The sequence below is a fragment of the Ambystoma mexicanum genome, chromosome 8 (genome assembly GCF_040938575.1).
Source record: "Ambystoma mexicanum isolate Mex_15411 chromosome 8, UKY_AmexF1_1, whole genome shotgun sequence".
NCBI classification, from domain to species: domain Eukaryota; kingdom Metazoa; phylum Chordata; class Amphibia; order Caudata; family Ambystomatidae; genus Ambystoma; species Ambystoma mexicanum.
In genome coordinates, this window is record NC_090929.1 from 20,828,728 (window position 1) to 20,853,191 (window position 24,464).

Genomic DNA, 24,464 nt, shown 5'->3' on the forward strand with positions numbered 1-24,464 from the left:
TCTCAGAGGTGCCACATAGTAATGCATTTCAGTAGTCCAACTTGGACAAAACGAGGGCCTGTAAGACAATTTCAGTGTAGAGGTAATGTTTGCAGGCGGTGATGCACTTTGTGGCGCAGGCTGAGGTTGAGGTGATGTGACTGGCATGTCATGTTGAGAGATGCGTCGAGAGAGACGCTAAGTGATTTTACATAGTGGCCCATTGATGTTAAAGTGGCTGAAGGCTATGTCAAGCTTGGCGAGATGGGCAGGGGATCCAATGAGCAGTAGTTGTTTTCTCATCGTTCAAACCGAGGTTATGTGAGGCCATCCAGATTTGGATTGTTTCATAGATGCTGTTTACTTTGGCGGTGTCCTGTGTGTGGTTCCCAAAGAGGGGAATGAGGATTTGGGCATCATCGGCATAGTAAGTGCAGGTGATACCCAGAGAGTCGAGGTGGTCGAGGAGGGGCTTAGTGTAAAGATTATAGAGGGTGGCAGAAACACAGTAGCTTTGCGGGACACCACAGGAGACCGGAGTGGGAGATGCGGCAGCATCCACAGCAAACACCATGGAGGATCTGTTAGCTAGGAAGTCTGAGATCCGTTTGGCGGCTTTGGAGGAGAATTGGGCAGAGGACGTGCGGTGAGATCAAGAGTAAAGGGGAGAGAACGGTTGCCGGCATCCGTGGCTTTGTCGAGCTGATTTTTAAGGTCAAAGAGGGCTGTTTGGGTTCCATGTTTGGGGCGGAAGCAGGATTTCACGGGGGCTCAGGATGTGGTGTGATTCGAGGACGTCCTGGATTTTAAGGTAGGTAGCTTTGTCAATGATTTTCATGCGAAAGGGGACAGTGGTAATGGACTGGTAATTGGTGAGGGAGGCTAGGTCTAAGATAGGTTTCTTGAGCAAAGGGGAGAACCACGACAGGGGGAGTAGGGGTTCTTTGTATTCCTTTACAAGGAGGTTCTGGACAGAAGTCTCCTTTGCATCTGGTTTGAGCCCTTTGATTATAGCCGCTAGGTCTGATGTTGAAAGGGGTGGGAATTCAAATGCGGGGGGGGGATGTGGGTTTGCGAGTGGGGCTGAGGGTAGGTAGCTGAGCTTCAGACATGCTGATTTTGGATTGTAGTTGTATGATTTTACCAGTGAGGGTATCTTGGATCTCACGGCACCAGATGTTGTCTTTCACCATGGAGGATGGAGTGTGGGGGCCAGCAGGGGTTTCGACCTCTCTGAGGATTGCGAAGAGGTCTCTGGGGCAGGAGGAGGCAACCGCTATTATTTCATTGTAAGGGGGGCTTTAGCAGAGTATAGCTTGTTTGTACTGGAGAGAAATGTAAGCAAAGTGGGTGGTGTTGGTGGTTGTGGGGTCTTTCTGCCAGCTAGCTTCTGCAGCCCTCTTGTTAGTGCGGATTGCACGAAGGTTGGTGTGAACCACGTGTTGCAATGATTAGTGTTTTTAGCTTGCTGAGCTTTGAGAGGGGCTAGAGAGTAAACTGCGTTCACTAATAGTGGTATTGGTTCACAAGGGCAGAGGTGTCATGGAGAGGAGGAAGGGTGAGATTGAGTAAGGGATGAGGTGGGTACTGGGCAGGTAACGAGAGCTGCGGGCGAGGGTAGGACGATGGAGAAGGAAATAATGTGGTGGTCTGACCATGGGCTGGCTAGATTGGAGGTGACAGTGATATTACACTGGGGGGGTGGGGGGTTGGGGGGTGGGGGTGGGGGTGATTGTGTGTGTTTGTGTGTTTGTTTGTTTGTTTTGCAGTGGTGGATTTAGCAGTGGCTAATGCATCTGCGTCTGTGGTATCATTAAATCCTAGGTTGATGTCGCCCAGGCTAAGGGGTTGGGTAGAAGGTTTAAAGTTGTTGGCGATGAGTTGGGTAATTCACTTTCGCAAGTTGTACTAGGTCCTGGCGGTTGGTACATGAGATGGAGTGTGATGGTAGAATTGGGCGAGCAGGTAAGTTTGGCTGAGATGGATTCGCATTGGGAGAGTTAGGTGGTGGTGATGGAGCGCAAAGGCGTGTCGTCCCTGAAAATGAAGGTGACCCTGCCACCTTATCTAAGGGGTCTGACACAGCGTAATATTGATCCACTGAGTAGAAACTAGTTTGCCTGCCTTGATCCAGTTTGACCCCGTCATTTCACAAAATGGTGGTTGTCTTTGTTTGCCTTGAGGTCCTGGGGTCACAAGACTATTCCTTGTTCCTCTGTGTTTAAGAGGAGGTGGCTATCTTTCACCACTGGATTCCTGTATCACAGGACTGGGGGCTGTAGTCCTCCTGAAACCAGTTCTGGCTAGCGTATTCCGATGCCTGTCTCAGTGTGGATTCACTGCTTTGTGTGAGCCCTTTCAGTGTGAATTGCTGTGCTTTGAAGGCTGGTTGGCTAGGAACCTCCTAAAGGCTGGTTCTGCACTATGACAATAGATGGTCGCCCTAAATGATGTCTCCCTAAAATCCCTCAGGGACTTCCTATCTGTCCCTACTCTAGCCAGATGTTCGTATTTCATAGGGAGCTTGGATAGTCCTTTGCACTAACTCAGTTGGCACAGGCCAACTCTTTCACACCCACACTCGCTTCTACCTCTCTACCTACTTCCACTCCCCTGACCTCCCACCAACATTCTGTCCTTCTGATGTTTTGCTCCGCCTCAGTCCTATGAACCTTTGCGGTTAACTCTCCTCCTTCTGTCGGTCTACAGCTACCGCTCCTCTCACAACCTTTCCCACATGTTTACTACATCTACATCTACTCGTACTCCCTCACATGACTAGCCCCACACTGCTACTCCTCACTGTTCTACTACTCCGCCCACTAATACTCTCACTAATATGACTGGCCACTGCTCTTCTCCTTCCACCAATGCTCCCCTCCTCCTTCCCCTACTTATCTTCTCCACCTTTACTTTACAAACACCCTCCTATCGCCAAGTATCATTCACTTTAACGTTCACTCCTTTACACTAAAGTCTATCCACAAATCACACCAAGTACGCACACATACTCTGCAGTACCCTTGCACTCACGAAGCTCATTCCTCACTGATCTCCAATAAATGTCTCCATACTCTGCTGCTGCTGCTTCTTCTTCCTTCCTTCCTGCTGGCATCTTTAGTTGAATGCATTTTGTGAGGAAAAAGGTCTACAGGCACAAATGGAAGGGTTAATACTTCGTTCTTTTCCAGCTGCCTCTCTGCTCTGGGTTTCTTTGTGGTGACCTATGCCTTTCCCCTCTTGACGAGGCCAGAATACTGGCCTTGTCACATTAACCAGGCTCGGAAGTCACAAGGCATGCTCTACAACAGTACATTAAGTTACTTTTAAACGCCATACTTAAAAACTCTTCACCAAGTAAACACAAAAAGAGGTTAGCACCAGTGTACTGGAACTTGTCCCACAGAGGTCTCCCTCTGACCTGGATTCTCTAGACAATAAAATGTTGCCTTAATGGCCCTGCTTACAAAAATAGGACCTGCCAGCTTCAAAGCTTAGGATGAAAGGCAGTTTAGACTTTCCACCAAAGTTCCACATCATCTCACTGGAGGGTTGCTTCACCAATCAGTTCCTTAGTTCTCTCCTCCATCTTGGAAAGGGTTCACATTGTTCTCTTATGGGGAATAGTTAAGGAAAGGGTAATAAGAAAAGGCACTGCCAACTTACCAGTCCCCCGCACACATCCAGTAATTCCCGCTCCCTCAAAATCACCTGTAGCCGCCACAAGTGAAGCACCCTCGCACCTTAGGCACAACTCTTGCCCGACCTGAAACACCTAACACAAGGACTACTAGTGTTGTCACTTGAACCTAAGGCAGTTCCCAAACAACTTGCACACGAGTGTCTCTGGAAACTGTCAAGCTGTCTACTACAGAACTGCTTGTTGGACCCAGGGTGTTGATCTCCTGGGTCTCGTGCACGACTGTCACGTCCTTTCTTCACTTGAAGCTACATCTCTTAGTCCCTTTTTATTTTGTAAGGGCCCTCTGTCTTGAACATCACCAGAACTCCCGAAACTGCTCCTTTGGACAATTTTGCAGAAGGCAATTCTTTCCTACCGAAGACTGGTCAGCACAACTGGTCTTCCTTTGTCTTTTCCCTCTGTGTTGGCTATATAGGAAACATGTTCTACTTTGCGTTTATCCTTCTCGGAAAGACTTTGTTTTTAAAGACTTTCATGATCTCTTTTTTGTTGCATTTATTGTACAAAGTTTACATTGCCTGAGAAGATGAGTTTTTAAGTATCTGGACATGCTCTCATTTGGGGTTTGTGAAAGTGTGTATTGTGCCTGCTAACCTCCCTGCTCTGTCACCCTACAACTTGGGGTGCCCAGTGAGCCTGAGGGAATTGCTGGTACCTCTAAGTCAGGAAAACATACCAAAGGGCCCTTGCCACAGGGGTTAAGGAAAATCTCCTTAATAGTATGGTAAGCCGGCAGGTGCATGCATAGGCCTCCTTTTAGTACTGCTGGGACTGGTATGTTCGGTACAGTGTTCAGCATCCAGGATATACCAGAGGTCTGGAGGCATGTGGGCTACACCTTGCTAGTAAAAGCTGCTGTGAGGGTGAATGCTTCTCGTTATGTATATGCTGCTTTGGCCTTACTTTTGGTGTGTTAGTTGTTGGTGTGCGTCTGATTTTAGGAGTGGTGAGCAGTGGACCTAACACCTTTCTTGTGCTTCTTAGGTCCGGAAAGCAGCAATCGCAGCCGGACAAGGACAGTCTGCTCTGCAAATTGGTTGAGGCGGAGATGGATGGAAATGCTGCTGCCAAGCAAGTCTCGCTACTTAAGGATTCCATGTGCAAAATGCGTAATGTACGTTTGCGTCTGAACCATCCATGTAGCTAAAGCCTAAGACACCACAACATCTTGGGATCACCACTCCCTGCACCATTGAGGCCACCACACCCTATACCATTAGACCAACATGTACAAGACCAGCATGAGGCCAATGCACCCTATGCCAGTGAGTGCAGCACGCCATGCACAAGTGTGTGGCTAATGCATCATATGATGGCGTGAAGACACTGACTGATAAATCATTCATCAGCAGGAGACCAACACGCTCCACACAATGGCGAGGGCAGCATACCCCCACACCATTGAGGCCACCGCACTACAGCCTGCATCCTTGGTGCGACACAAAGCCCACCCCACTCATTCCAGCTTCACCATCAAAGTCACTGCACCACACTCCACACCATTAAGGTCAGCACATTACTGAACTTTTGGCCTACAGCCATAACCCGATACCAATACCCGCCCCTTTGGCAATGAAGTGACACAGATGCACAATCATCTGAAAAACGTGCAGATCACCTGGGTTCTTCAGAACCTGAGCCCATCCATATCTCGTTAATCACTGTCATCTTCTCTGTTTTGTCTTTTCACACCCCATCCATATCTCGTTAATCACTGTCATCTTCTCTGTTTTGTCTTTTCACAGAGCAGGAATTTGCAATACCATCTAGTGTTTAACCAGGACCTAACATTAATCTGCCTAACTTTTCCAAACCATTTTAATTGCTCCACAGAGCGGAATTGTCACACGAGCACCAAAGACTCCATATGTCAAGCCTCTACCAGAAAACACAAATGCACTGACCTGGCAAGCTAGCATCCAGTGTACATGTTTCCTACTGTGATTCTCGGGGGGATAGCTCAGGGGCAATGCGCTAGTCTTGAAAACAAGACGATGCAGATCAACACAGGTTCAATCCCCGGGTTCACGCTTCGAAATCTCTGGGTATTAATCGCGTTATAAATAACCAATTATAACAGTATAACCTGGAAATATGAATCCATCAACAGCTACTGGATTATAAAAAATCTACCCCCTCCATCAGGCCCAATTAGAATTCAGGCCATTGAGAGGTATTGAATCAACACCGTCTGATATCTGAGACAATCAAAGAATAAGGTGGAGGCCGATGTTCAACGTGCTCTCGTCCTCTTGGTCCTCCAAGTGTCCTTTGGTACAATTGGCCAAGAAATCCCCATTAAAAGCCTGATTGAGGGCTCCAGAGAACAATGTTGTACTGTTTGGTGTATTTTCTGCCCAACCCCCGCACCATTTCCTCCATACCCTTGTGGCATCTCACATGAGGGACCAGAGTATGTTGCAAAGCAGCATTTCATACAACTTTCCAGTAAGCACCTATGCAGTGACACCTTTCCCACACCCTGCTCCACCGTCAATCTTTCTCCGTGCCGGATGGGACGAAGCTTCGGGCACTGCAAGCTAAGCCTTGATACACCCAGATTTAATCTCGACCTCCACGTCTCATGGCCAACAGGTTCAAATGCTGTGGGTTGTCCAAGGAGTTTTTCCTCTGCCGAACCACAGTTTTTGCCTGTTGTGCTTGGGACAGTCATGGGTGGCACTTCTGTGACACATGTTGCTTCTCTCCGGATGCTCTCTCCTCCACAGACTATAGGGATGGGCGGAGGACATCTGACAACCTCCACAGTAGGACATCAAGGGTTTTCCATGTCAAAAGTCACGAAGTCATCACAAGTAAATCAACCTTTGTTCATGAGGGCACTTTGCGCAACGGACTACATTTCCAGATCTCTCCCTGCGCAAAAGAAGTTGAACAGACCTTCTCCCACCTGCCTTAGCGAGGCACACCAGGCCGAAGTCCAAGGTCCCTCAGGGGCCTTGCACCGTATCCTGCCCTAGTGCACCCACGGGTTGCTGAGCCATCTTCTGTTTGTGCAAGAAGACCCCATACCCATATGAAGGAGCACAGAGAAGGGAGGGAGGAAGCTCCTTACCATGTAACTGTAATGTCTCCACCCTGTCCCAGTTCTGTTCACCCCAGACACAGCAGGAAGCACTCTCCGAGCTGCCTGGGCACCCCACTACTCACCTTTGCAGCTCACATGAGCCCTGGCTTGAGAGGATAATAGTCCCCTCTAGCGATCCGTGCATAGGTGCCCTGTCTTGGTTGTAGAGAATGGCACACACAGGCAGGGCTCACAAAGAGCTTGAATGGTACATCGCACATTAAGGCCCCACGTAGGCTTGGGGCACGTCCGTGACCACACCGGGCTCCCGCCCTTTGCCGATAAGTCTCGCTTGGAGTGAGGGCACCCCTCCTAACAGGGATGGTCTACCCGCATGGGGTATCCCCATAAGAGGCCTGTCCTTTACTCGGAGGGGGGGTGATACAGGGATGGCTACACAACCACGCCTTCATTCCGCATTCTGACCAGAATACCAGTGACTATGCAGGCGCCACACACTGACGAATCCTTGGATGTTATCCCTTCTTGCATGTGGGAAGACCCTTCTCCTGTGGCCATGGCGGTGCAGCCACAGTCCAATAATCCCCCTGTGGCGGTGCACCACGGGAGGATCACCTGGGGAGGGAAAACCCTCATGGCATGGGATGAGGGATGACACCCTAGGAGAGACGCTGTATGTTCCTACCCCTGTCCCAGCTCCCTCATCCTCTTACCCTCTCCAGAATCTGTCATATTTCTTCAATGTATGTGAGCAAAGGAGAACGGTGTCCTCCCCTAAATAGTACTGAGACAAAAAAAAACTGTTATGTCATCTTGGAGAAATGCATGAAGTGCAGAAGAGCACCCCGCAGAACAACAGTGAGCAGACCAGCCTATTCAATCTAGCTGAACTCCAATAAAAAGCTATCAAATACAAAGGAACAAAGGGTTTCCTATAGCAAGCAGTCCACCTTGGAGGAGCTGCAAGGAAAGGCACTGTGTCTGCTGCAGACGGCAAGAAAGCCGGGATGCCCAAAAAGAAGCTGAGGGCTTCACGGCCGGTCCTGAGACAGTGGAAGGGGCGACAGGCTGACGGACGTAGGTGTGAGGCAGTCCTGAGGCTTGGGAAGCACGATGGCTTCCAGAAGGATGGTTGGTGCTGCAGAGCTGCCGCAGACCAAATATATCCTCCCCAATCGCCCAGATTCCCGTGGCTGACAGAGGAAGCTGGGAGAAGGCGGATGCCCTTGCAAACCGGTAAAACAGGTACACAGAGGGGCAGGAAGATGCTTGAAATCGGAGAAGGTGGTGGCAAGCAGAAGTGGGAGAAATTCCCCAATCTCAGGGTCTGGCACCCTGAAGTAATATTGAAGAGTTTCACATGTGTATAGGCGCTATATAAATAAACAATACCATACCATACAACATATATGATAATATATAGTAGTGCTTGGCAGGAAAGTAAACCAAGCCTCCCTTAAAGGAGAAGTACCAAAGACAGGCGAGTCTGGGACTCGCATCCATATCAGGACAATCGTTACTCCTCTTGATAGTCACAGTACAGGGGAGAAGAGTGAACCCGGTTGGGTGTACAAAGGAAGAGAAACCTGGGGAAGGGAGATGGCCCCCGGGATTTGTGAACATGGTGGTAAAGCTAAGAGGAGGGAGACGTTCTCTTAGCTCTTAAAGGAAGTGGGACGGGAGTCATTACCCCTGAGAATTGTGAACATTGTGAGAAGTCAAGAGAAGGGAGACGGTCTCTTTACCACTGTGGAACATTGTTTGTTTTTGCACAATGTGTTTTAATCTTGGAAAAGAGACTATGAATTTATTTATTTAATTTATAGAGTGCGTAAAACGCAAGCCCGGAGGCATAGGGGCTCTGAGACGAGACATACAACATGTAACAAAGTGAGTCAGGGTCTTGATCGGGGAAGAGATGTCAACAGGAGTTTAAGCAAATAGAACGGTTTTCAGTCTTTGCTTGAAAAGTGTGAGTGAGGAACATGCTCTCAGATCTAGTAGGAGAGCATTCCCTGTCTGCGGGGCAGCGCGAGTGAAGGATCTATGAGCCACATAACGTCTGGTTCTGGGCACCTCCAGAAGGCCGACATTGTTGAATCTCAAAGCTCTGCGAGCTAGCAGTGGTGGCGAAATACAAGTAGATAAATACTAGGGTGCCTTCCCAAAAAGGCATTTGTGTGTAATGCATAGGACCCGAAAAGTAATTCTACTGCAAACAGGAAGCCAGTGTAGGGCTCTCCTAGCCACGGAAACGTGGTCAGTTCTGTGTAGGCCCTCAACAATGCATGCAGCATTGTTTTGTACAACCTGTAAGCGAGTAAGATCGTGTTTGGTGATGCCAAGGAACAGACTGGAACAATAATCCAGTTTAGCTCCTACAATTCCCCTTGCAATAGTGGCACAATTCATGGAGGAAAGTGGCACAGCTGAGTAAGCAGTTTAAGGTGATAACAGGAACTGGACATAAGACTGGTGACTTGTCCTTTCATAGTCAGCTCTTGGTCTAATATATCCCCAAGTGTCATGACCTTGGACTGGGTGGAAACGCTACAATCTTTAATTTTTAAGGGTTTTTATTCTGAGCTAAGCTTGTGCAACTGTGTTGTGGTACACAAGACCACGAGTTCTGTTTTTGAACTATTCGGAGCAAGCTTATTGGCTTGCATCCATGTCTTGAAGTGCACATAGGTCGAACTCAACATAGTGGAATTAGTGACTTAGTTCCCAGAGAGGGGGACAAGGCACTGCGTGCCATCCCCGTAATTCGCATATATGCCTGCCCTGTCTAGTTGCTCAAACAGAGGGAGTGTTAATATGTTAAAAAGCGTAGGTGACACGCACGAACCCTGCGGGGCCCCACAGGTGACAACTCATCCGCCCGGGCATCTTTAAAGAAGACCCTAACCCTAGGTTCAGCCAAAAAGGATTTCACCCATTCGGCTGCTGCCGAGGAGAAATGCGCTGTGCTACAGAGTCTCTCCACCAGGAAGGTATGATATGAAATATGTTGGTTTTTAAATAGAGCAAGGTAGACTCGGTGCTATAAGCATGTCTGAATCCCGATTGTTTGTAGCCCAGAATATCATGTCCAGCGAGGAAGGCCTCAATCTGCAGATGTGCCACTTTATCCAGTATTTTGAGCAGATCGTGGACCTTAGAAATGGGCTGCTGAGAAGACAATCCCTTTGCACTTTATATTGAGTTGTTAGTGTGAGGGCTAGAGTTAGGGTTTTTGACACGACTGTGAACTTATTTTTATTTCACATCCTGAAGCACCTTTTTGAAATGTGTGTTGAGGCAGGGAAACCCCTCTTAGCATTGGGACTAGTGAGGCCTTTCCCCAACCCTACTTTTAAATAAGTCTTTACCAACAATAATGCCACCTGTGTCAACCTCTCACTACTGCACCCTCAAAGCACCCACTCGCAAACCACATGTACAATGTAGTTTTGTTTTGGTTTGCCGTTCTGAAAACCGGTGCATTCACATCCATTCACAGCTGGAAGGAGCACTTAAGTGCTACCCCAGCAGCCTATCTCTGCACCCAGTACTGGCCAGAGGAGACTCCCTGGGCAAGTGGAGGAGCCTCTAATTGACATTTTATGACTAACCTGGACATGAGACTCTTTTTCAAAGACATGAAGGGAATGCTCCCACCAGCGGGACCCATGGCACCAACTACCACTGGGCAGCCACAAGTACTGCTTGGGGCACCTCCCCCGGCACAACATCGGAGCCATCAATAGCCAGTCCATCTGGAGGCACCAGCCCCAAAATCCAATACTGCAGGCCCACAGCAGACTGTGGATATGGAGTGCGAAGAAGAGACAAAACACCACATTCTATTAGAATGTTCCATGAACATTTACCAAACCTCATGGAGTTCTGCAAGCTCCCACTTGTAACCCGGTATGTAGGCGGAGGTCCTCTATAGGAAACCAGACCCAGCTGGAATGCTGCTGCAAGCAGACATGCTTGCAGAGGCAAAGGAGGTCTGTCAAAGCCACAAAAGGGGCCCCTCAACATAAGCGGTTGGATGCCCGCTACAGGCTGAATCCCACAGAGACCCTCTGTATTGGCTCCTATCCGCCAACCCACACGGTACATGGCAAGCGCTCTCACCGGGAAGAAAAGGCACAGAGGGGTGGGATTGGTGAGAAAATATACCTCGACAGAGGTCTGCGTCAAATAAACTTAGATGCAATTCTGGAAACCTGCAATAACACCTTTTGATACAAAATGGAGGACTTTTCTGAAGACTTGACCGTGACATAAAAAACCTTTCCAGGTCCACAGCCGAATACGTAGTCACAGCTACAAGGGATGAGGGACAAGGCCTCCAGAGAACACGCTGGCTTAAGAGCATGAAACTTGCCAGAGGTACATTAAAAAGTCAAGCTTGTGCCTTTCCATTGCCTCATCTTATTCTCCAGCACAGACAAGTTAACAAAAGAAAAAGAGACTCCTTCACCGGCAAAAAGCCTGTCGGCCATCTGCAGGCCTGTTTCTAAGTCTGCTTCATTATCACAACAGAGAGGCCAACGACCATCAGGTTTCTGAGGTTTCCTGGCCCGTACCCAAATTAGGGCGAGACGGAGCCAAAGCAGTGGACCACAGGAAAGGACAGAGAACCAGAAAGGATTCTGAACTTCAGCGTCGGGCCAGTCTGGTGAACCTTTCTGGTTGCCATCACCTCTGTGTGCATTAAGTGCTGGGGAACCATGGGGATAAGGTGGTTCTTGGTATTCATCCCAATTCCCCACCCAATATTGTTTCTAGTGTTCTCACCAGTGAGGACATTTCACTGCCCATTTTCTTCCTGGCACCCGGCATGAAAGAGGAATGGACATGGCATCCCTTAGATGAGAAAAGGTTTCCAACATTCTACCTTGAGAGGACAAAGAAGCGGAGGGTTGGAACTGAACGGTTGAAGGGCAAGACCGCTTCAGTTCTTTCCACTGGGGCCACTCCTTCCTTCTGCAGCTTGAGAAATGATGTTGCCTTTGGGCAAGCTACTCTAAAAACTCCAGCGGCCCCATTTCATTGAGGGATGTTGATAAATCTGATGGAGTCATTACTGATCTTCCCACAGTGATCTCCTCCCATGGGGCCAGGGGACGGCAGCTGTTACCTGCTCCTGACCCTGGGCACGGCTTTGAGGGAGGATCACACGGGAGGAGACAACCTCCGCAGAGATGTTATGGCATCATTGGATGAGACATGGTACTCCCCATTTGCCCTTGATTATAATCATCTCATACCTGTTCCCCCTTGCGGCCTTTTTGGCTACACCTCCCCCTAGGAAGAATAGGGAAAGCCTTTCCCCAAATCAGAGAGACCAAAATATCCAACTTTGGTCCACTTTGTGGAAATTACAAGACCTCCTTCTCCAGTTCTGCTTTTCCATCATCCACAACAGATTTACCATTTAGAACAGTTTAAAGTGGTTATTCAAGATTTTTAAACCAACCATCAACAATGGACTTCTTTTCCCAAGTACTGGGACGAGGAAGAGGGAAAGAGCAGTGCGGAGCGGAAGAAGCCACAAGCACAGCAAGTGCTCTGTTTTCCCCAAACACCTGTGCCCGAGAAATGTAAAGAATTGAAGCAAATTGGTAGAGGCTGCTGTTGGCGAGAGAACATTTCACCTCTCCGTGAGGCTTGAGGACTTGAAAGGTACAGACACGTTGGGTGGAGCCGGGCAGCTCACCATCCAGGAAGACGGGAGCGCTGCAAGAATGGGACATGCTGCAGAAACGCCAAGAGACGGTGAAAGACTCCTGGGCATTCATCGACCCCAGAAAGCTGCACCTTGCTTACCAGAGCCTGAAATAAAGTGGGCGTGCTAAAGAGAAGCTGCGGGAGATGGATGAACAAAGGGAAAGCAGTCACGAGTGGAAAGCTGGCAGTGTACCTTTGATGGTTGACCGCGAATGAGCCAGAGAACGCCACCAGAGCCAGTGAGTCGACCCAAGGATAGTGGGGACACAGGGCATATTGGCGACTGTGCCAGATGCAAACAACAATAAACAGAACAGAAGAGAGAAAGCAAACAGACTGTTTGTAAAAAGGGGAGTTGAAGCAATCCAGGACCTTAACAGTATGTTAATGCATGTAATGCAAATACATGGGGACATCCAATGATATATCAAGAGGATATATTATCCAACCAAATAAATGTACACTTGTGGAAGTGGATAGAAACACTGAATGAACATAAGAAGCCCTGGCAGGAGGGTATACCAGGCAATCATGAGTTGTGAATTCAAGAAGCCCTGGCAGCAGAGTATACCAGGCAAATTGCAAGTGTACGCATACAAGAAATCACAAGAAGAAGTATTAGAACTGTGTTGACCAAACAAGAAGGAACAAAATCCTGGCAGAAAGGAAAATCAGGAATTCTGAGAGAAACAGAATTACAGGGCTAATCAGCTTTGTTTGTCATCGTTTTATTGTGGGCAAAGAAAGACACAAGGAACTGTTGTATAGAGAACTATTTGTGTTCAAGGGAAGGGAAATGCCCTCTGGAACAAGGACTCTTTATCCTTGCAGAACTATTCTACATTTACGAACACTTCTTTAAAAAGCATCAAAAGTTGGACACTATCACTTTTTCACTACCTAATTTAGTTTATAGTGTGAGGGTCAGAATATAACTTTTGGACATAAGGGCAGTTTTGATTTTGGCATTCTGACACAGACAGATCCCTAGTTTTGGTTTAGGTAGGGAAATTCCTCTTAGAGCAGGGTCAGAAAGGCCTTTTCCCAATAATTCTTTAAGCACAAACATGGCAAACTCTTGTGTCTGAGTTTCATTCCTGACTCTTCACAGATGCTTTAGAATCTCCTAAGTATATGGAGGAAAGGGGATGGGGAAGTATGAGTTTGAAAAGGTTTCTCGGCGTAGTGACAACGGTACTCTTACTTCCTTTTCCTTCGTTTACCCTCCTTCCTTCCCCACTAATAGGCCTCCAGGTCCAATGTGATAAAAGGACTGGCGGTTGGGTGGGCTGCACATGGGGCGTTGCAGGTGCTTACCAGAAAGTTCTATGAAAGGCTGCTTTGCATCAGGCTTCTGTTCTATCCCCATTCCATGAGACATCCCAAGAGTGTGGAGAAAAGTGGACTATGGCCCAAGAGTACAGTTGTCACTACGGGGAGTAACATTTTCATATCATTTCAACTCACTTTAAAATTATAGGTAGTACTCTACAGGGTGCCTGTCTCTGAACCAATCACAGGTAGTCCCTACAGGGTTCCTGTCTCTGACCCAATCGCAGGTGGTGCCCCCACAAGGTTTCTTTCTCTGACCCAATCACAGGTAGTGCCCCACAGGGTTCCTGTCTCTGACCCAATCGCAGGTGGTGCCCCCACAAGGTTCCTTTCTCTGACCCAATCACAGGTAGTGCCCCACAGGGTTCCTGTCTCTGACCCAATCGCAGGTGGTGCCCCCACAAGGTTCCTTTCTCTGACCCAATCACAGGTACTGCCCCACAGGGTTCCTGTCTCTGACCCAATTGCAGGTGGTGCCCCCACAAGGTTTCTTTCTCTGACCCAATCGCAGGTGGTGCCCCCAAAAGGTTCCTGTCTCTGACCCAATCACAGGTAGTGCCCCACAGGGTTCCTGTCTCTGACCCAATCGCAGGTGGTGCCCCCACAAGGTTCCTTTCTCTGACCCAATCACAGGTACTGCCCCACAGGGTTCCTGTCTCTGACCCAATCGCAGGTGGTGCCCCCACAAGGTTTCTTTCTCTGACCCAATCACAGGTAGTCCCTACAGGGTTCCTGTCTCTGACCCAATCACAGGTGGTGCCCCCACAAGGTTTCTTTCTCTGACCCAATCACAGGTAGTGGCCCCACAGGGTTCCTGTCTCTGACCCAATCGCAGGTGGTGCCCCCACAAGGTTCCTGTCTCTGACCCAATCGCAGGTGGTGCCCCCACAAGGTTTCTTTCTCTGATCCAATCGCAGGTGGTGCCCCCACAAGGTTTCTTTCTCTGACCCAATCACAGGTAGTGCCCCACAGGGTTCCTGTCTCTGACCCAATCGCAGGTGGTGCCCCCACAAGGTTTCTTTCTCTGACCCAATCACAGGTAGTCCCTACAGGGTTCCGGTCTCTGACCCAATCACAGGTGGTGCCCCCACAAGGTTTCTTTCTCTGACCCAATCACAGGTGGTGCCCCCACAAGGTTTCTTTCTCTGACCCAATCACAGGTAGTGGCCCCACAAGGTTTCTTTCTGTACCCAATCACAGGTAGTGCCCCACAGGGTTCCTGTCTCTGAGCCCTCCTTTTTAGCATGTTCATGGCCCACTGAAGAATATCCTTAACAAACCATGGCTATCCTGCCCTATACAGATGACACCAAAATATACCAACAAAATACAGACTTAACAAATTGCTAACTGGTCCTAGTAACATGCTTATCATGGATGTCTTCCTGCGTGACCACCTTACTAAAACAGAAATTCTGGTCTGCCCAACTAAGATCATGCCCCCTACAACACAGATGGGCACAAAAGCCTTGTGACTCAAACGTTCCATTATCTTGGAGCCACTAGTGAAAGCTCTGGTCGGAAAGTGCTTTTTCCCCCTGCGAACGTTCAATGCATCATGCCATACTTGTCGTTTCCACGCAGAACCGTTGCAGCCATTGTTCCAATACTCCCAAGATTGAACTACGCCAACTGCCTCTACATAGACCTCCCAGTCCACATTCTGGAATCCCTTCAGAGAGCTGAAAACGTAGAAGTTGGACTCCTGATAAGACTGAAAAGATGGGAACACATCCCCGACAGGCTCTCGTCAGATGCAGGACCCTCTGCAGTGCCCACTGAGCCTCTAAGCCAGACGTCACCTTGGCAGAGTTCATTCCCTATGTCCCCGGCACGTTGATGTAATCAAGTGAGGTATTCTTAGTGGTGACTTCAGGGACAGAGCCCCCTTTGCTTCAAAGCACACTGCAATGCGAAAAGCCAAGTAACTCCATTCACAGGAGGACCTCCGACCTTCCTAAACGCCATGATTCACTAGGCTGGAAAAAGTAAATGCGTGCCAATAGTGACTCCTGCAAATCCAGTGCCAATAAGAGGATCAGGCTTGCCAAGCTTCCTAACCCATCTCGACCTGTAGAGACCTGACATCCCCCACATGCCCAGGACGGCATCCTACGCCATCTCGACCTGTAGAGACCTGACATCCCCCACATGCCCAAGACGGCATACCTCTACTCTGACACTTCAGCAAAAGGAAATGCACCCGGTTTTTCCTTTTGATCTTTAAAAAAACAAATCCCTTTTGGTACAGTTTATTTGTAAAGTATTAAGAGGCATTCCTTTCTCTACAACAAATAAGCACAGGAAGTCCTCTGCTGCGGCTTACTGATGCAAGTAACCCCATATTATCACACAAGCAAGAGAAGGCTTTGCTACAGTTTACTCAAACTGCTACAAGAGAGCAAGCAGCAAAGGCCACAGGCCCCATTAGCCAGCTTCCTGTAGCAAACGCATTAATTTGCCATATTTCCACTGTTCACGTATCAAACAGCATATGCACACGTGGCCCAGCCACTTGAACAACTCGCCCCACCCATCTCCGAACAAACATCATCCACCTGCCTGTCCTTCTGTCCACAGGACAGCCCTCACAGAATCACCCAAGCTTGCAGTAACCAGGTTGAATACAATACCTTCAACTTCCCCTACAGCGTCACAAACACCAAGTGCCCTAACCCAAGTCACCTAGAATCTTACTTGCACACACCCTAAATGCACACATCAACACCGGTTTTGCATCTAGTCTCCCTCTCTCATTTACTCCAGTGCATTCCTCCATCCAGAACCTAGTGCCAAGAGTTTGCCAAAAGAGCCTGTTGAACTGTGCAAGACCTGTTTACATCACATTGTATTTCTTTACGGTAGTTGCACCATACGCCATTATTAGGTCAAAATACACAAGACCAAAATAAAGCCAATACATTGTGTTCCAGTTAGTCCATCACACCAGACACCAGTCTGTGCTCAGTACATCACACACAGCACTACTGAAAGACCAGGGGTTGTATCTTATGCTGTAGCCTCATGTATGTCAGTCTGTACTGTGTGGCATGTTATAGAGCCTATAGCATGGATCTCCACTTGGACAGTTATTGAAGGCACGGGTGGAGGGCGGGTCTGATGGGGGCTGATGAGAAACACCTGAGGGGTGTCATTTAAATGTACAACTGCCAGACAGGGGCTTCTGTAGCATTTCCCTTATCTTGTGTTCCTCAAGTTCACAAACGGGAAAAGGGCTCCCTGTTACCTTTTTGACCTCACCAAATCCCAAATTACTTTAAAGAACTCCTCTTTTCCGTGAGCTATTTTTGCTATGGATTGTTAAAATTCATTCAGATGCTGAAAAGTAAGAAAGATGATGCATCAAACTTCACACTGTATATTAGCAAGAGACCCACACACATTGGTGGCTGGAGGACATGTGCCACTGAAGCATGTAGAGGGGGGCTATGGCCCTCCCACTACTGCACTAGTGGGAGGGCCATAGCCCCCCTCTACATGCTTCAGTGGCACATGTCCACCAGCCGTAGCGCAGCACATTTCACGCCTTTCCACATAGGCCCTGGCTCCTTCTGCTCAGAGAGAGGGCAATGTTCTTGCATGTTGGCACCTCGACCTGCCCTACATATCATGTTGCCACACAATCCTGGGTGATTCACAAATAGATGCGTTATGGTGGGTGCTGTGCCCAGTCATTGCTGGGTGGGAGATAGCTTGCTTGTTACTATATTCCTCTTTTATCATAACACGGTGCTTTCTCTTCTGCAGGAGAAAAACGTGAGCTGTGCTGATGTGAACAAAGTCGCACAGGCGAAAGAAAAACTTCTAGAAAAACTGGACACTTTTGAAGAAACAAATCGTGCTCTCCGTACCTTGTTGAGGGAACAACAGTCGAAGGAGGTGGGCATTGCCTTTTACAGACTGTCCTTGTGGGCCATGCGCTCTTAGTAGATGTGTGCCGTGCACTCTTAGTAGATGTGTGCCATGCGCTCTTAGTAGATGTGTGCCATGCGCTCTTTGTGTGCTCTCCGGATGCAGCCTGAGTAGATATGAAGTTTAGAAGTGTCCCTGAATTTGGTGTGTGTGTACACGTGTGTTTTTATGTGTAGATATAGATATAGGTTATAAGAATGGCTCAAAGTTCGGGGTCTTTGCATTAAGTCTGTAAGTAGATGTTTGTAAGTTCAGTAGGGCTACATTTTGTAAAATGAACCTCTGAGTGGCCCCTGAATTAATGAATCTTGTTTTCTTCCTGGTTTACACAGTTCTCTTCTGTTGGCCACTCAGGGGTAGGGAACGTTAAAGGTATCTACTCCCTCTGCAAGCATCCTCTTTACAGGTGGGGTGTGTGGGGCTACACTGGTTGATGGCCGATCATTTTGTTCAATTTTAGTGTGGGACAGCATGATGTACCCTTTTTCAAAATCCAAGATGGCTAACGTTTGCCCTCTAAAAGTGCGTGTGATGTGGATGTTGCATATATAGTCATGACTTCTCACTGTCTTGGGAGAGCAAGGGCAGCAGAGCCAGGGTCAAATCTGTCCAGATCTTGGCTGGTGGCTGTATTTCTTGGCGTAATCCACATCAGAGTAAAAGCCCTGGAAGGTGCTTTGGAAAGTTTGAATGTGGCGACCACCAGCGATAGCGTTGCCTTCATTCAAACCTGTGGCTAGCCAACCTTGGGCCAAATCAAATAACAGGAAGTAGCCACTGACACAAGAAGATTCGGGAGTACACACTAATGGCCTGCAATTTTCCAAGACACTTATGACTGGCTACCGTAAGGTTGCCGGAGAAGGGCTCTGACACAAAGTTGGCATGTTTGGGGCTAAAGCAAGAGAAAACCCGTCTTTCTCAATTGCGAAGAGGAGGTTCTCTGCCTCAACTAAAGACCTAAGTTGACTTTCAGTATGTCTGTGAACGTCAAAGAGTCCACCGTCTTGTGTCAAGAAACCCTTACTTTATTCCCTAAAGAATAAAGCAGCACTGTTCTGGTCCCAGGTCTCTTGGGTTATGGTCCAAGTTCCACACAATGCTTCTTGACTTTTACTTAGCCTTGGGGAATGACTGCTTTTCCCCAGGTCACAAAGTTTCAAACAATATTTCCTTTGTAGTTGAGGAGAATGCTTCCCTTCTCCTGGTGTTGTCTCAAATAGCCCACTGGAATGACTCCCTTCCCCAGGCCTGTTGGGCCTTCCTCTGGGTCCGAGTTACCAGGAGAATGACTCCCTTCCCCTGGTCTTCTCTTCATTATGCTTCACAGCTACAACACCCAGCTCAGTGTTAGGAGTGTCCGCAACCCCAGATTTTCTTCTTCTTTGATTGGGCCCACTTAGTTAATTTCCCTACCAAGTACTGCCACAAGTAAGATGACTCGTAACACTCTCTTCGTATGGGTCCCCGTCCCAGGTTCCTCTCCGCTTCTCTTTGTGTCCCCTTGGCTGCCTCGCTTGCCAAGTACTGGCACGTCTGGGATAGTCCTGCTTGTTAAATCTGTACAGGGGTTTTGCCCCCTGTACCTTTCAGCCCCTTTCGTTCCCTGTATGCCCGTCTAGTTCTTCCCTCTCCTACTCTATGCTGCGCAGGCATCTCTGTGTCTTGGTGACTTCACCTCGCAGATCTTCTGTGCTTCCCGTTACCATCTGGATGCCATTGGGCAAAGGTGTCCTGTTGTCTTCTTGACTCTGGTAGCAGACTGCTCTCGTCTCCTTCGTGATTCCTGGACTTCAGTCTCTCGTCCTGGTTGGCTTTGTCTCTGATAAGTAGCCCTTCTTTGGTTTTTATGGTGTGGGATGAACCATGCCTCAGTGGAAGTCTATACTGCTGCAGTTCCTTCTTGGTGTTGCTCTTCATTGTTCCTGTGTTCCACCTCGTCCCAGTACTTGAGTCACCTATGTTCTTGATGTTCTTCGTCTCAGTTCTTTCCAGAACCTTGAGGTAGTCCGCTTTATAACAGTACATAGTTTAGCAGAAGGAGAGGCTAGTGTGTGGGGGGGTCTGAGGATCCCACAGGGACTATAGCCTAAATGCTAAGCTGTCTCCCTAGGCGTACCTCCCCATGAGATCCTCCTGCATAATAGCACCCTCAGTGGGACTATTGGGTAGCGGCCTCCCCTCCCTGGCCTCATGGAAAGGGCCTCCCTAGGGGTTGAGACAAGTGGGACCTCACCGGGAGAGACTCCCCCTCTTGGGCACAAGGTCTCCCGTTCCTGTGAGGAACTCCCTGATGCCCTCCAAGACATGTCTTGTATGGACTTAGCTAATACACCAGAGCGTTATCACTTTCGTAAAGATAATGTGGACCTATATTATCAACAAGAACCTAAGGATATCCCTTTAAATCTTAGTCGCCAATGGATGTGCAGAAGATGCTGAAAAGGGATGATGAGCCAAACAAACCAGCGAGATGAGGCGGACAGCAGAGAGAGGGCGGAAAGCACAGAATACCAGGGGAAGGCCCCTGTACTTAACTGAGCAGTAGAAGGTGGTGCTGTCACAGAGCCTGCATCAGCCAGAGCAGTACCAGCACGGAACGAGAAATGCTGTGACACTGGCGATTGGAGAAGGGAGGAAATTCAAACAAGTTGGAACCAAGAGTTGGGTGGTGGCATGACCATGCATCAATTGCGGTAGGCAGAAATCCTGCATAACGCATTGACACCATCAGCGGGAGGTAGCAGCTCCCAAAGGGATTCCTGTCAACAGTTCTGTCCACAAGATGGATACAGAACGTTGCAGGAAGTGAACCATGGACCTACCTATACGCCAAGAGTGAGTCTGAAGTCCTACAGGTACCGCCAATGTTACCCCTGAAGACAGAAGGTAATACGGGCAACGGGAATACCAGAAAGTTAAAAGGGACTCAGTATGAGGTAAACTAAACTAGTCCTAGTACTAATGTGAAGAGGATTGGAAACAAACAGATGAATAAGGAATGTTAAAATGAGATCAAGAGGAGCAGAAAAACTACGAAGGGAAGAGAACTAGAACTGGAATCTACTTCACCTGAACTGTGTTCATAAGATAAACATAAACCCATACCCCACAGAATGGGACACAGATATCATTGAAAGCTTAATACCGCAGAACTGTGCTAATGGGATGAAGAGGAAGAGGAAACCCACTGAACTGAAGGGGAAGAGAGTTGGCATTTTATTGGCATGAGAAAAGGGAAAATTCAACCCATATCCCAAGGATAAAAAGAACAGAAACCAAAGAGACTTTTGGGTGTCGGGAAGATAAATATCATACATGAAAGAGAACCCCAGGAAGAGGTGAAACCATAAGCTAAGCAGCGAAAATTCCAGAACAATGCGATCTGGATTCCTACAAGAGAGAGAGAGAGAGAGAGAAGGAACTTGAGCAAAACGAAGATAATCTCAAAGAAAAAAAGAGGACAATGATGCGGCCAGCGCCCTAAAAGAACTTCAGAACTTGCCCCAAATGATAAGCAGAGACTATTTACATATAGTCTTTTGAGAACAATATAATCGAGAAAACCCCTATGAAGAAACGCCATACCCAGGAGAAGGGAGTCATTCTCCTGGTCTTATATTATTGGTAGTGTCAGCTAAATTAGATCTGGACTGTAGACAGACTTGTTTTGGACATTCACTCTGACTGACGAGCACCTTAGTTAGTAAAATAGGTAGGGAACACCCCATAGACCTAGGGGGAAAGGTAGGCCACAATATGGTAAAAAATGTCTCCACAGCGTCCGTGTCCCTCTTCTGGTCTGCCACACTACGTAAGCCCTAACTCTTTGTGATCAATGACACCTCCATTATTGCCATTTTGGATGGGCATTAGGCTTTTGGCTTTGGATGCTTTTGTTCTTTAGTTGCTACACCAACACTGCATCATGGTGGTTGCATAGAGTCCTAGGTTGGGCTGGCCGCCTCTTTTCAATATGTGCTTCCCGTTTTTCCATTCCTGTGTCGATCTAGTGCATTCCTGCAATCCAAGCCTCTGTCCTGGATGATACGCTATGCAAAGAACACGTTTCAGGTGTAAAATGGTGGTAGCTAGAAAGCGCCTTCTTGTAAAAGCTCTGTTCCTTGCCCTGGATCTGGATATTTCCATTACAAGGGATTCCACCAGGTGGTGAACAGCTCTCCTCACCCGTTCCGTACCATCCCCTTTCCTCCCTGCACTTGGGATGTTCTGCGGAATGGGTATGGGAACAGTGCATGTTGCAAAGCAGTGCTCGCTTCTATTAAAGCTCTGTTCATGATGAGGCCTTAACCTCCACTGTGTGCCATATAGTGCATTGGTAAGTTACCAAGTTTGCGTTTCCTGACTTTAGTAGTCTTGTTACCCATGAACATGCAAACAGTAGACTTTGAAGGGTTTGAGTGAGCAGGTTCGTTGAATCATTTCTTCTGGTATGAAGGGTAGTCGGTCTGGCCTTGAAGGACCTTTGTGGAGACGTAGGGAAGAATATGGTCTACTAACGCAGTCATTAAGGAAGCCCTCAAACATTCTGACGCATGGTGCGTAGGCCAGCCATGTTGGGTCAGATGTCAATGCACAAGACTCAGCTACACTTTCTGCCCAAAGAACCAGTCCGCCTTTAACCAGTTTCTCAAAGCGCATCTTGAGAAAGGATCACATATCTGGGGCCAGGTTATCACTCCAATAGCTGCCCTTGACCCGGCAGAGGACCACACATGGCAAATACCCCATTCATATTAAGAACAGGCTACGGATCTCTACCTATGGAAGCTCCTTGAGGTCTGGAACACAACTTGATATTCTTGCCACAGGAGTGCCACAAACGGCAAAAAGATGATTCTCTTTTCCACATAGGTTGTCTTCATTGGTTCTTCTGGGGCAGCTAGAACTAGGACCTACATCGCTTCTCACAACTGCACATCAGCCTGCGGACTCTTTCATGTACAATTCTCATAGAACTGTCAGAACAATTGAACTTTTTCTAGGGACTTACCTGGACATTGACATTTTTATTGTATCCCTGGAATTTTAATGCTGGTGCTCCTGCATTTAGCTACATTTCTAAAGTCCGTCATCACCCTCCTGCTTATGAAAAGCCATTTTGCTTTGCTTACATTATCAATTTTGGGGGTACTGATCAGCCCCTATGGATATCGGTGCAGGAGGACACTGCCCCAATACAAAATTCCATGTTTGTTTTACACTAAACACATACTTTCAAAGTGAAGCGCTGTGGGAGTTACTTTGTATCCCTCTTTGTTTTTAGTAAATGTATGGTTACTGTGACGATCCTTCATCAGATAGTGTCACTTCTCCCCAGGGGAGAGCCCCTTTCCATGAGGCTAGGAAGGCAAGGTGGCTAACCAATAGTCCCCCTAGGGGTGGTAAGATGCGGGAACGATCTCGTGGAGAGGGACTCTTCTCCTGGGCATAAGGACGCGATTGGGTGGCACGGCCCCTTTGAACGCCAACACTTCAGGCTGATATTAATGCGCAAACCTTCTAACATAAGCTCACGTCTGAAACTGTGTTTTTGTAAAATATCAAATCACCCTTATGTCATAGGTACAGGGACCAAGAAGAGCTTGAGAATGCTACAATCAAATAGGACAAAGGCTCGATCAGCTGCTGTCAATTGGATGGACGTTACGCTGGGGCCGTCCCCACTATTTAAACTGAACAGTAAAAAAGGACTGGCCCACAAACCGCAGATTTTTCGATATGTTGAACTGCTATGATTGTGTTTTGATATGATGCTTCTGTTGGATCTTGTGACCTTTTTGCTTTGTTGTTTTGACACCACCTGTTGTTCCTTTGTTTAACGATAGCTCTGACACTGTTCATATATTGAAATAAATGCTAAATAAATCTTGGGGGAAAAAGGACTAGGTTCATCGTCTTCTGGACCCGTTCGGCAAAGGCCTGTGTGGCTCTGTTATGCTGAGAGATGTATGTCCCGAAGGAGAACCTGGTGAGCGAGGAGGCTGTGTCGAAGCCCATAAGGTTGAGTTTGGGCTTTGGGAGACTGTAGCGAGGAATGTCTCCAAAGTTGGAGACGAACAGAGGGACGCCCGAGAAGTCCCTTGCGAGTCGGTTGGGAACCGGCACAGTAAAGCCAGGGAGACTGAAAGGTGGTGGCACGACCTGTAGTGGGTGGACCATGCGACCTGACTACAGCCTGAGACCGCCTACCATAACCTACGGCAGAGCGGCACAGGCAAAGAGAGTACAAGAGACCATGGTGGTGGCGTGACCTGTCATGGGTGGACCGAGCGGCCCAACAAATGCACCGAGACTACCAGTAACAATTGGCCGCAAGAGAAGCAGGCAGCAGAAATAGCGGGAAAGAATCTGAAGCAGACGAAGAAGACCCGCAACAACTGGCAAAGCCGGTGAAGAGTTCCCCGGGAGAAGGTAACAGGAACAGGAACAAGTACAAGTCCTTGAGGGGGCTGGGAAGATTCGAAACTGTAAATTGCAAGGAAGCAGAGAAAATAGTCACTTTGTACTGCAATTCCCTTGGCAGTTCAACAAGAGTGTGGTACTGGAGAGTCGAGCGGAACAAAGGAAGCATCTTCGTTGTCACAGTGGGGACAAGCCAAAGGGTACAAAGAAAGTGTAGCATGTTAAACTCTCACTAAAAGAACTGCATGTTTTGTTGAAAACTGTAAAGAACATTGGAGAACCAGCTAGGAGAAGGGAGTTATTCTCCTGGGCCACGAT

At 48.1% G+C, this 24,464-nt stretch overlaps 1 protein-coding gene across 2 annotated transcripts in view; it reads left to right on the top strand.

Annotated features, from left to right (window-relative positions):
* Positions 1 to 24,464, top strand: part of ODF2 (outer dense fiber of sperm tails 2) — a 1,029,707-nt gene that overhangs the window by 583,573 nt on the left and 421,670 nt on the right. For both annotated transcript variants that reach the window (XM_069609164.1, XM_069609165.1), the window contains 2 exons: positions 4,667 to 4,796; positions 17,556 to 17,687. In XM_069609164.1, the coding sequence (XP_069465265.1) occupies positions 4,667 to 4,796; positions 17,556 to 17,687 (262 nt within the window). The remainder of the gene's footprint in view (positions 1 to 4,666; positions 4,797 to 17,555; positions 17,688 to 24,464) is intronic.